Source organism: Mobula hypostoma, chromosome 24 (assembly GCF_963921235.1).
Source record: "Mobula hypostoma chromosome 24, sMobHyp1.1, whole genome shotgun sequence".
Lineage (NCBI taxonomy): Eukaryota > Metazoa > Chordata > Chondrichthyes > Myliobatiformes > Myliobatidae > Mobula > Mobula hypostoma.
In genome coordinates, this window is record NC_086120.1 from 41,329,562 (window position 1) to 41,343,429 (window position 13,868).

At 41.8% G+C, this 13,868-nt stretch overlaps 1 protein-coding gene across 8 annotated transcripts in view; it reads left to right on the plus strand.

The window, feature by feature from the left end:
• The window catches only part of cbarpb (CACN subunit beta associated regulatory protein b), a 303,778-nt gene that overhangs the window by 194,239 nt on the left and 95,671 nt on the right, over window positions 1-13,868 (plus strand). For all 8 annotated transcript variants that reach the window (XM_063032293.1, XM_063032297.1, XM_063032290.1 and 5 more), the window contains one exon: window positions 3,473-3,534. In XM_063032293.1, coding sequence (XP_062888363.1) covers window positions 3,473-3,534 — 62 coding nt within the window. The remainder of the gene's footprint in view (window positions 1-3,472; window positions 3,535-13,868) is intronic.

Sequence of the window (13,868 nt, forward strand, 5' to 3'; positions counted from 1 at the left end):
TCCAGATAACCGCCTTCCCATCCTCCTAGCTTTTTATTCTGTCATCTTCCCCCTTCCTCCTTAGTCCTGAAGAAGGATCTCGGCCCGAAACGTCAACTGTTCATTTTTTTCCATAGATGCTACCCGACCTGCTGAGTTCCTCCAGCGTTTTGTGTGAGTGGCTCTGGATTTACAGCATTTGCAGGGTTTCTTGTGTTTCTCAATTTACCAGTGTTTCTGCAACAGAAAAATACACTCAGCTTGTCTGCGCAGGGTTGGTGATAGCTGTGGTTGGCCACTTCTCCAGAGATGGGATTGTGGTGATAGTCAGGATGTTTTTGTTGGATGCTATTTTGAACAACAGGAACTTGGCATGGATATTACCCTCACTATATTTATTTGAATTATATCCAGCCGATAAACTGCAGGATATTAAGCTGTACTTTATAAATAGTAGTTAACAGTAATGTATCCCATCAGTGGGCTGGAATTATCCTTTTAATGTAATACTGTCAAAGCCTCTGTATTTCAAAGTTTAGTTTCAAAGTTAAGTTTATTGCCATATGCAGAACTAAATGTATGCACAGTGTAAAGGAAAACCTTTTGCAAAAACATCACAGGGACATAGCATCATACACTCAGTGTCCACTTTACTTAGCATCTCATTTACCTGATAAAGTGGCCACTGAGTGTATGTCCATGGTCTTCTGCTGTTGTAGCCCATCCACCTCAAAGTTCGACTTATTGCGTGTTCAGAGCTGCTCTTCCGCGTGCCACTGTTGTTACATGTGGTTATTTAAATTACTTTCACCTTCCTGTCAGCTTGAACCAGTCTGGCTATTTTCCTCTGACCTCTCTCACCCACAGAACTGCTATTCACTGGATGTTTTCTGTGTTTAGCACCATTCTCTGTAAACTCTAGAGCCTGTTGTGCGTGAAAATCCCAAGAGATCAGCTGTTTCTGAGATACACAAACCATCCCCTCTGGCACCAACAATCACTCCATGGTCAAAGTCACTGAGATCACATTTCTTCCCCAGTCTGATGTTTGGTCTGAACAACAACTGAACTATTTGACCACGCTTGCATGCTTTTATGCAATAAGTTGCTGCTGTATGATCAGCTGATTAGATACAGTAGATTTCGGTTAATAGGGCCATTGGTTAATTGGGGCAGCTGCTTATTTCAGACAACTCATAAAGAACAAAAAACAATCAAGGAAACTGCTGAGATTCCCTTCATTTCTTAGGGACACCATGCCATTTAATTGGAACAAGAGACTTGCTGAACAGTTTCTAACAAGTATCAGTTGTGTGTACTTGTGTGGCTGTTCAATACTACACAGTGATTACAGCAAACGGTTTTTAAATAGTGCCACTTGAATGTGCTTGTTTCAAAAAGCAGTGATTTTATCACTTATAGTTGCAAGAAATAAGCAGCAAGACAATTCTGAACCGTTTTGCTCACTGCAGTTTCAAACATTCGGGCTTGGAGATGTCAGAAACGGCCAGGAGTGAAAATGAAGTTATTTCACTACGTCAAAAAGTTAGGAATTAGGAAGAATTTGAAGGTTACAATGAAGCTGAAGATGTGAAAGGTGCAATCATTCGAAGGCATTGTATAAAGGCAGTCCACTATCAGCACTAGGTATTTGCACTGATTTTGTTCATTTACAGTCAATCGCTTCTGCCCCATCACCTAGGTCGTGCCGGTTGCTCGCTGCTGCCATCAGGAAGAAGGTACAGGAGCCTTAGGACTCACACCCCACCGGGTTCGGGAACAGTTATTACCATTCAACCATCAGGCTCTTGAACCAGAAAGGATACTTCACTCAACTTCACTCACCCTACCACTGAACTGTTCCCACAAACAATGAACTCATTTTCAGGGGTTCTTCATCTCATGTTCTTGCTATTTAGTGTTTATTTATTTATTTATTTATTTATTTATTTTTAATTATTTCATTTCTTTTTGTATTTGCACAATTTGTTGTTTTTTGCACACTGGTTGTCCGCCCTATTGGGTGCAGTCTTTCATTCATTCTATTATGGTTATTAGATTTATTGAGTATGCCCGCAAAAAAGTGAATCTCAGAGTTGTATATGGTGACATATATGTACTTTGATAATAAAGTTACTTTGAACTTTGAACTTTGAAAAGAGCACGGCAGTGTACACTGGATGAATTCCTTTGTCGATAACTAGTAGGAGCCAATATAGAGTTTTCTTGTATTGTATTAATATTGATAGTGTTCTAATTTGTTTGGTATTTCATTTAAATATACAATTTCTTACTTATTTTGTCAATTATATACCTTTTTAACTATTTTCAAGAAGCTTCAGCTAATTGGGGCAGCTGCTTAATTGAGCCAAAATGTACTTTAAAAAAAAATTAATTTACGGAATATGGGCATCGCCAGCTAAGCCAGCATTTGTTGTTTCCCTCGACAAGGTGGTGATGAGCTGCCTTCTTAAACCGCAGCAGTCCCTGAGGTGTAGGTACACCCACTGTTCTGTTAGGGAGGGAATTCCATGATTTTAGACCCAGTGACAATGAAGGAACGATGATATATTTCCAATTCAGAATGGTGAGTGACTTGGAGGGGGATTTCCAAGTAGTGGTGTTCCCAGGTATCTGCTGTTCTCATCCTGCTAGATGGTAGTGGTCGTGGGTCTGGAAGGTGCTGCCTTCGGAACTTTGGTGTGTTGTTGCAGTGTATCACATAGATAGTACACATTGCTGCTGCGACTGTTCGTCGACTGGAGCTGGTCCTGATGTATCCCAATTAACCAGAATCCACTGTATTTGCATTAACAAAGCAGGCATGCAGGTGAATAAACAGCATTCACAAGAAAAACAAAAACAAATTATATACTATGGTCCACTCTCCTCCCCTATCAGATTCCTACTTCTCCAGCCCTTGACCTTTTCCTACCCACCTGGCTTCACCCAACACCTTCCAGCTATCTTCCTTCCCCTTCCCTCACCTTTTTATTCTGGCTTCTTCCCCCTTCCTTCTAGTCCTGAAGAATGGTTCTGGCCCGAAACATCAACTATCTATTCATTTCCATAGACGCTACCTGACCTGCTGAGTTCCTCCAGCATTTTGTGCGTGCTCCTTTATATACAATGTTATAAAAAAGAACACATTTACAAGAATACAATTAGAACAAAAAACGTTTATTTTAGTGCACAGTGATCGAAGTGGTCATACTGTTGCTAAACAGTAGTAATAAGGATTGTGCTGATTGGTTCAAGAACCGAATAGTTGAAGGGAAGTGGCTGTTCTTGAACCTGATTGGCTAGGACTTCAGGTTTCTATACCTGCTGTCTGACAGTAGCTGGAAGAGGATGGCATGACCCGGATGGTGGGTATCTTTGATGATGGATGTTGCCTTCTAATGCAGCATCTCATGTACTGTATATGCTGCTGACGTTGTGCCCATGATATATTCTCAGGAAATTCTGATATCTCTGAACTCTCTCCTCTTAGGGCTAATGATGATCCTGAAAAAACCAACACAACTTACCTGGACGACTCTCAGCCAACACAAGGTAAGCTACTTATATTTCTGCTTTATGCTGAGAATTTATGTTTTGATATTTAGTTAGAAATTTCAAACTGTTGTTCAAACTTATTGTTAGAACACAGTGCCTTGTAAAAGTATTCAGCCCCCCAAACCTTTGTTCACAGAAATGAGTATTACAGCCAGGGATTTTCATCAAATTAACTGAAAATTTTTATTTGTGAATCACATCCTCCTCTTTTCACAGTAGAGCCCAAAACACAGGGGAAATTGTAAAGCATGAAAAACTAAAAATTTTAAAACTGAAATGTTAGCGGTTTAAAAGTATTCACCCCTGTTTGCTCAGTACTACATTGTACCATCTCTCACAGCTATTACAGCCAGTTGTCTTTTTGGATAAGTCTCTATTAGCTTTATACAACGTGATAGAGCAAGATTGGCTCATTCCTCCTTGCAAAATTGCTCAAGCTGTGCCAGGTATTTTGGGAAGTGATGATGGACAACAATCTTGAGGTCTTGCCAGAGGTGTTTGAATAGGTTAAGGTCACAACTCTGGGCCACTTATGGACATCAATTTTCTTCATTGAAAGCCACTCTGTGGTTACTCTAGCAGTATGCTTTGGGTTGTTGTCCTGCTGAAAGATGAACTTCCTCCCCAGTTTAAACTTTCCGGCAGAGGCTAGCAAGATCTCCTCCAGTGGGTTTCCTCTGGGTGTTCCAGTTTCCTCCCATAGTCTAGAGATGTACCGGTGAGTAGGTTAATTGGTATTTGTAAATTGTCCCACAATTGGGCCAGCATTAAAATGGGGATTGCTGGGTTCAAAGAGCTGCTAGTGCCATTTTATGCTTTATCTCAATAAATAAATAAAAGATCTCTCTGTATTTAGCAGCATTTGTCTTCGCAGCAAACCTGACCAGGTTTCCAGTCAATGCTGCTGAAAAGCATCCCCATAGCATGACGCTACCTCTACCATACTTTACAGTAGGATGGTATTACCGGGCTGATGTGCAGTATTAGATTTATGCCACACGTACTGCTTAGTGTTGAGGCCAGAAAGTTACAGTTTAGTCTCATGTGACCACAGGACTTTCTTCCACATCTTTACAGTATCTTCTGAGTGGCGCTTTGCAAAGTTTTTACAGGCAAGGGTATGCTTCTATTTTAGCCAGTCTTCCTTGCCACTCTTTCACAAATACCCTTTTTGTGCAAGGCCTTACAGATTGTTGAGCCAAGAATTTCATTTCCAATTGCAAGCACTGACTCCTGCAACCCACTCAGTGCATTGATGTCACAGCAGCCTCTCCTCAAAGTGCCATTCTTCTCCAGTAATTAAGTTTAGAGGGGTGGCCTGACCTAGGCAGCGTGGCTGTGGTTTCATATTTTTTCCACTTTTTCAGAATGGACTACACTGAGCTCCAAGGTATGTTCAGTACTTTTGAGATAATCTTGTACCCTACCCCAGACTTGTGCTTCACTATTGTCATTTTCCTGACTTGTCTTGAAAGCTCTTTCGTCTACATTTTGGTTTGGTCTGTTGAAAATCAGCCATACTGTTGGACCTTGCAGAGAGAGGATGTATATATTCTTATGAATTCATTGAAAACTGATGATCCTCCAATTTTCTACGTCAACAAATTGGGTGAGTTGGTAAGGTAATATATAGTATTGTACCTGAGGAAAGCTAGTGTAGTAATTACAAAGAAGATGAACACTTTTTCAGTCTCATAATTTTGGTTAATAATTTTTAGTAAATTGTTGACAGGTTTTGGAATTTTTTGATTTGTCATGGAATGTTTTATAGATTAGCTCAAAAATCCTACCTCTATATATTTTACATTCATAAAATGAGACAGTAAAGTGTGAAAATAGTTGTGGGGCCTGAATGCTTTTTCAAGGCACTGTATTTGGAGTAAAATAGCCTGTTTACTGTCAATTTGACATTATTGGTGATCATCTATAAACAACAGTTCTGTCCCACTTTCTGTTGGTTCCGTCTGCACATTCCTCTCAGTTACGTTAGGCTGCTCAGAAGGATTGATGGAGAGACCCAGGATTAGTTATTACAAGCCTAGTTGCAGAATTAGCTCTCTCCAAACATCAGACTTCCAGGGATAAGCAAAAGTTACTGTGAACTTGGAAGCAATATCCAAACTGAAGGACTCCCTATTAGTTGTCAGTTTTCAAGGTTGGAGTGGTTTTATTTGTAAAATCTATATACGATATGAAAGCAGATAGACTGATAGACTCTTAGCCAATGAAGCTACAGCGTCAACACTCCTAACATGAAACAGGTAGAATTAATGCTAATTACCAAACAGAGAATGAATGCTGATTTTGAAGCTGCAATGATATACACCAGGGAGAAATGCCACTGGGGTTAGTCTTGTGAGAGGGAACCACAGTGTAAGCTATTGGATCCGTGTGCTAGAGCAAGCTGAAATCAAGGTTTAAGAATGATATAATCTACGGCACAGCAGGAAGCTGAGAGATGAACTGTTTATGCTTCATGGGCTTTGAACATGGCTGACGGGCCAGAGGATTCTTGGAGCCCATGACCTGTGCAAACCTTTAGCTTGAAGGTCTGACAGCACTCATTTCTATTTGAAGATATCCTTCAGATGAGATGCACTTTGCAGTTCATGTAATACTTGCTTGAGAAGTAGCTGCATTTTGCTGATCTTGGTAACAATGGTGAAATAGACGGGAGCAAGGTTGAGTTTTGAATCCTAAAGCTCAGGGGCTTTGCATTTGAGGAGAGCTGAGATGTTATTTTGTTTCTAGTGAATTCTGACTAAATGCTTATTGGAAAAATGAAAATATCTCAAATGAAAATGTTGCTACAGGGAGCTGTGGAGGCCAAGTCATTGGTAGATTTAATGCAGAGGTTGATAGATTCTTGATTAGACAAGGCATGAAAGGTTATGGGGAGAAGGCAGGAGATGGAGGCTGAGAGGGAAATGGATTAACCATGATGGAATGGCAGAGCAGACTTGTTTGGCCAGATGGCCTAATTCTGTTCCTATATCTTCTGGTCTTAAAGGTGAATGTGCCTCAGTTTTATTCAGCTCCTTTTATGCTGATGTAAATTTCACCATCTCATTTGAGCAGTGGTTCTCAACTCTGTGTGACAGGAGAACACACATCATTGTACAATAGTCTCTGTTTTGTGATTTCATACATTATTATTGCACATTGGTAAATTATTGTGTATATTATTATTCTGTACTTTATTGTAATTATTATTGCTAAATATGTTTTTAAATATTGCTGCTGTAATGAAAGAATTTCCCACTCATGATCAATAAAGTACTTACTATTATTAAAAGATGTAAATTCTTTGAGATTCTTTTAAATTCTTTTAATGTAAATTCTAAAAGACTGGTACCAAATAAGACTATTCCTAGCATACGCATTTCCTAATTCAGCTTGCTTCACAAACTGAGTCTACAGGGTAATTTTAGTGAAACTCGCCGGATCAGAATCCGGTGCAGTTGCCCTTTTCCTTTTTGACTCTATTGCAGTGGTTTCCAACCTTTTTTATGCCATGAACCTCTACTATTAACCAAGGGGTCCGCGAAGCCCAGGTTGAAAACTTCTGCTCTAATGTGATGGTAAAATATCTAAACTTGGAAATTATTCAGAAGATGAGTAGCTCGGGAGGTTGATGGTTGGGTTGAGTTGTTCTCCAATCTTGGCAATCTATTTGCAAATGTTTTGACACCATGCGAGGAGACATTATCAGTGTGCTGTTCACTTGTGGTGTGTCCTCTGAATGCTTGGTCTTTATATACTTATCAATCAGTTGATTGGCCATCATTACAGAAACTCAATTGTGACATAGGGAGAGGGTCTCGTTGCTGATTGGTTGTGTGGTGAACGCTGTGTGTTGTCTGGAATTTTTCTTGCATTGGCTTATAAATGAATCAAAGTCTACATGTCTGTTTATAGAATTGTTTGTGGAAAACCATGCTTCTAGGAATTCTCTTGCATGCTGTATGTTTGCCTGCACCATGACTTTCACTGATGCCTGGTCAAATATGTACCCCTCTCAATCTTTATGGGTAGAGTCTCAGGAGAGCTGATCATGCCAAGTAGGTTTAGTATGGAAATCTGAACTAAAGTCCAATTTTAAAAGCTGTTTTAAGTTTCTGATTGGACAGAGAAATAATAACCACTGTCTAAATCATAGAACTGCACAGCAGACGAGAGCACTTGGCCATTTTGCCTATGCCAACATTTCATAGGAGTGAAGATACATCTCTACCAAAGGAGCTGTAAGATGCTCCTTCCCTCCATTGGTCTGCTGTTCACCCTTGGGCAAGCTATAGCACCTGTTTAGCCCCTATTCCAACCCTATTGAGGGTCACTTGAAACCATGGGAGCAGGTGGTGGATGGTTGTATGAGCAGCTGGTGCATATCACAAGTCCTGGTTATGTGTCCCTTGACACCAGGCAGACAATCTCTGAAAAGTATTGGTAATAGCCGGGGTCACCAGTCCTGTAAAGACACTGCCAAGAAGAAGGGAATGACAAACCACTCCTGTAGAAAAATTTGCCAAGAACAATCATAGTTATTGGCCATGATCACCCAAGTCATACAACATGGCACATAATGATGTCAAATGACACAGCATGTAATGATGATGTGATGATGCTGTGTTGAGGTAACCCAACAATACACACTGGTCTTTTTCCAGACAGAGAGAAAGGATATTTGGTCAAAGCACCATAAGATGTTCAAGGGACCAGACCTCTGGGCCAGGAAAGGAATAGAAGTATTACTGGGGGGAAGGGCAGTTAAGGATATTTGTTTTTGGCTGGAACGTTGAAAAACTCTGAACAAATTTGCAATAGTTTATTGGAAATTCTCTTTAAATTGCTGTTTACCAGCTAGTTTCTTCCTATTGAAAAGTTCATAACTGAAGTGAATGTTTAAGAGCAATTGTTAACTGTTGTACATAAATTGTCAAAGTCAAAGTAAATTTATTATCAAAGTGCATATACGTTGTCATATACTACACTGAGATTCATTTTCTTGCAGGCATTTACAGGAAAATTAAGAAATATAAATTTACTTTATGAAAAACCATACATAAACAAAGAGGAACAACCAATGTGTAAAAGAAGACAAATTCTGTAATAAGTAAATAATACTGAGAACATGAGTTGTAGAATCCTTGAAAGTGAGTCTGTAGGTTGTAGAACCAGTTCAGAGTTGTGGTGAGTGAAATTATCCATGCACGTTCAGAAGCCTGAAGGTTGAAGGGTAATCACTGTTTCTGATCCTGGTCATGTAGGACCTAAGGCTCCTGTACCTCCTGCCCAATGGTAGTAGCAAGAAGAGAGCATCGCCTGGATGGTGGTGGTCCGTTGATGGTGAATGCTGCTTTCTTGTGACAGCACTCTGTGTAATTGTGCTCAGTGTTGGGGAGGGCTTTGTCTGTGATGAACTTCCTGTCAGGGTCCCAGGGCAGATCTGCACACAGCCTAGTGCGTCGATTCCCCTGCAAACCAACACAAAGGGAGCATGCCACTAAAAGGATTGATGCAAAATTTTTAAACATCTTCACTTCAAGGTTGGGTTATTTAAAAAAAATTGCAACAACTCCCCTCTCTATTTTGGGTTTTGTCCAGGAGGAGTGTTATAGATAGGGAATTTAAAAATTGGAACTTGTATTGTTGGCTGCTCCACATCAAAAGAATGCTGTGGTTAAACAAATAAATGGTTGAACCCTTTTAGTCATTGCTCAGATCTTTCCATGATTGCAAAGGCTATGAACTGGCTGGAGTCGCAGTGTCACATAGCACAGAAACAGACCTTTTGGCCCAACTGGTCCATGCTGGCCAAGATTGTCATCTAAGCATTTGCCTGTGCTTGGCCCATATCCCTCTCAAGCCCAGGGGTTCCCAACCTGGAGTCCTCGGATCCCTTGCTTAATGGTGTTGGTCCATGGCATTAAAAAGGTTGGGAACCCCTGCTCTAAGCCTTTCCTATCCATGTATACCAATCCACGTACCTCCTTAATAATGTTAATCTACCTGCCTCAACAAATTCCTCTGGGAGTTCATTCCATATACCGACCATCCTTTGGGTGAAAAGTTGCCCCTTGCGTCCCTATTAAATCTTTTCTCTCTCACCTTAACTTGTGCCCTCTATTTTTTGATTTCCCTAACCCTGGGAAAGATGCTGTGCATATTCTATGCCACTTGTGATTTTATACACCTCCATAAGATCACCCCTCATTCTCCTACACTCCAATGAGAAAAGCCCCAGCCTGCTCAACTTGTCTCATAACTCCAGCACTCAAGTTATGGCAACATCCTTGTAAATATCCTGTGCACTCTTTCCTGATTAAAGGCACTTTTCCTACAGCAGGGTGACCAAAACTGAACACTGGTTGCTTTAGGAAACATAAGGGATGAATGGGGAATGAAAATGTAGTCAAAAAGCAACCAACAAAGTGTTGCAGTCTCCTGACATTTTATTGGTAGTTAGGATAGCCACCTTTCTGATTCAGGAGATACAGGCGATTGGGCTAGATCAGGCATTTTATTTATGATCAAGACTGTCATTTAACCCATAAGTGACTTTGAGAAGGTGATGGTGAAGTCTTGCAAGTTGAATGGTGAAAATATTCTTACAGCTGTATTCAATGAGTTCTAGAACTTTGAACTACTGACAATACATTTACAAGCCAATCCTGTTAATCTTGAATGCAAGTCATTAGCTTGACAATATGCAGAGCAAAATGAAACTAAACATATAACAGGAGTGATAAACAATCTGCTGGAGGAACTCAATGGGTCAGGCAGCATCTGATGGGAGGACGGTAACTGTTGAGGTTTTTGTGTTGAAGTCCTGCAGTTCTGGATTCTTCCAGTAAAGTGTTTGTTGCTCCAAATTCCAGTAACTGCAGTCTCTTGTGATTTCATAGAACAGGAGGAAGTGAAGTGTGTGCATTATATGCAACACACATCAAAGTTGCTGGTAAATGCAGCAGGCCAGGCAGCATCTGTAGGAAGAGGTGCAGTCGACGTTTCAGGCCGAGACCCTTCGTCAGGACTAACTGAAGGAAGAGTGAGTAAGGGATTTGAAAGTTGGAGGGGGAGGGGGAGGGGGAGATCCAAAATGATAGGAGAAGACAGGAGGGGGAGGGATGGAGCCAAGAGCTGGACAGGTGATTGGCAAAAGGGAATACGAGAGGATCATGGGACAGGAGGTTCGGGAAGAAAGACAAGGGGGGAGGGGAACCCAGAAGATGGGCAAGAGGTATATTCAGAGGGACAGAGGGAGAAAAAGGAGAGTGAGAGAAAGAATGTGTGCATAAAAATAAGTAACAGATGGGGTACGAGGGGGAGGTGGGGCCTTAGCGGAAGTTAGAGAAGTCGATGTTCATGCCATCAGGTTGGAGGCTACCCAGACGGAATATAAGGTGTTGTTCCTTCAACCTGAGTGTGGCTTCATCTTTATAGTAGAGGAGGCCGTGGATAGACATGTCAGAATGGGAATGGGATGTGGAATTAAAATGTGTGGCCACTGGGAGATCCTGCTTTCTCTGGCGGACAAAGCGTAGGTGTTCAGCAAAGCAGTCTCCTAGTCTGCGTCGGGTCTCGCCAATATATAAAAGGCCACATCGGGAGCACCGGACGCAGTATATCACCCCAGTCGACTCACAGGTGAAGTGTTGTCTCACCTGGAAGGACTGTTTGGGGCCCTGAATGGTGGTAAGGGAGGAAGTGTAAGGGCATGTGTAGCACTTGTTCCGCTTACACGGATAAGTGCCAGGAGGGAGATCAGTGGGGAGGGATGGGAGGGACGAATGGACAAGGGAGTTGCGTAGGGAGCGATCCCTGCGGAATGCAGGGGGGGGGGAGGGAAAGATGTGCTTAGTGGTGGGATCCCGTTGGAGGTGGCGGAAGTTACGGAGAATAATATGATGGACCCGGAGGCTAGTGGGGTGGTAGGTGAGGACCAGGGGAACCCTATTCCTAGTGTGGTGGCGGGAGGATGGAGTGAGAGCAGATGTATGTGAAATGGGGGAGATGCGTTTAAGAGCAGAGTTGATAGTGGAGGAAGGGAAGCCCCTTTCTTCAAAAAAGGAAGACATCTCCCTCGTCCTAGAATGAAAAGCCTCATCCTGAGAGCAGATGCGGCGGAGACGGAGGAATTGCGAGAAGGGGATGGCGTTTTTGCAAGAGACAGAGTGAGAAGAGGAATAGTCCAGATAGCTGTGAGAGTCAGTAGACTTATAGTAGACATCAGTGGATAAGCTGTCTCCAGAGACAGAGACAGAAAGATCTAGAAAGGGGAGGGAGGTGTCGGAAATGGACCAGGTAAACTTGAGGGCAGGGTGAAAGTTGGAGGCAAAGTTAATAAAGTCAACGAGTTCTGCATGCGTGCAGGAAGCAGCGCCAATGCAGTCGTCGATGTAGCGAAGGAAAAGTGGGGGACAGATACCAGAATAGGCACGGAACATAGATTGTTCAACAAACACAACAAAAAGGCAGGCATAGCTAGGACCCATATGGGTGCCCATAGCCACACCTTTAGTTTGGAGGAAGTGGGAGGAGCCAAAGGAGAAATTATTAAGAGTAAGGAGTAATTCCACTGGGTAGCCTCCAACCTGATGGCATGAACATCGACTTCTCTAACTTCCGCTAAGGCCCCACCTCCCCCTCGTACCCCACCTGTTACTTATTTTTATGCACACATTCTTTCTCTCACTCTCCTTTTTCTCCCTCTGTCCCTCTGAATATACCTCTTGCCCATCCTCTGGGTTCCCCCCCCCTTGTCTTTCTCCCCGGACCTCCTGTCCCATGATCCTCTCGTATCCCCTTTTGCCTATCACCTGTCCAGCTCTTGGCTCTATCCCTCCCCCTCCTGTCTTCTCCTATCATTTTGGATCTCCCCCTCCCCCTCCCCCTCCAACTTTCAAATCCCTTACTCACTCTTCCTTCAGTTAGTCCTGACGAAGGGTCTCGGCCTGAAACGTCGACTGCACCTCTTCCTACAGATGCTGCCTGGCCTGCTGCGTTCACCAGCAACTTTGATGTGTGTTGCTTGTATTTCCAGCATCTGCAGAATTCCTGTTGTGTGCATTATATAATATTTTGAAAGATATGGCCTTCATGTCATCTTGTTTTGACAGCGTTGCGTGTCATTGGTCAAAGGATATCATTTCAAAAGTATTAACAGTTGATCTGCAAAGTTATTGAATAATTGCCTAATAGTGATTACTGGAAACCAAATTCCAGTTGTTGTCCAATATTAAAAAGACAAATGTTATAAATCATGACCACAAAATTCAGACAATCACAAACAAACTTATCTACTGAATGCTATTAATATGTGCAGATGTTTTGTCAAGTTATTTACAAATTATTATTGAATATGCACTCAGTGGCCATTTTATTAGGTACACCTATAGACTTGCTCGTTAATGCAAATATATAATCAACCAATAATGAGGCAGCAACTCAATGCATAAAAGCATGCAAACCAAACATCAGAATGGGGAAGAAATGTTATCTGAGTGATTTTGACTGTGGAATGATTGTTGGTGCCAGATGGGGTGGTTTGCATATCTCAGAAACCGCTGATCTCCTGGGATTTTCACACACAACAGTCTGTAGAGTTTACAGAGAATAGCATGCAAAACAAAAATACATTCAGCGAGTAGTTCTGTGGGTGAAAATTATCTTGTCAATGAGAGAGGTGAGAGGAGAGTGACCAGACTGGTTCAAACTGACAAGAAGGTGACAGCAACTCAAATAACCGTGTGTACAACAGTGGGGTGCAGAAGAGCCTTGGGGCGGATGGGCTACAGTAGCAGAAAATCATGAATGTACAATCAGTAGCCACTTTAATAGATACAGGAGGTATCTTTTTTATCCAGACGGTGGTGAATCTGTGGAAGTCGTTGCCACAGGCAGCCATGGATGCAAGGTCATTGGGTGTATTTAGACGGAAGTTGATAAGTTCTTGATTAGTCAGGGCACGAAATGGTACATGGAGAAGGCAGGAGAATTGGGTCAATAGGAAAATTGATCAGCCATAATAAAATGGCAGAGCAGATTTGATGGTCTGAATAGCCTAATTCTGCTCCCATCTCTTATGGTCTTATAATCTAGTTTTGGCAGTGTTGGTGTCATTAGCCAGAGGATGTCATTTCAAAGTATTAACCACTGATATGCATGGTTATTGAATAATCGTCTAATATTGAGTACTAAAATCAAAATCCCAGTTGTTGTCTCATGGAAAAAGACAACTATTTCATAAAACAGTTTTAGAAAAACACTGATCCATGTAAGCAACTATATAATGCAAAGAAAAATGCAATTAAATATTGACTCTGCTACCA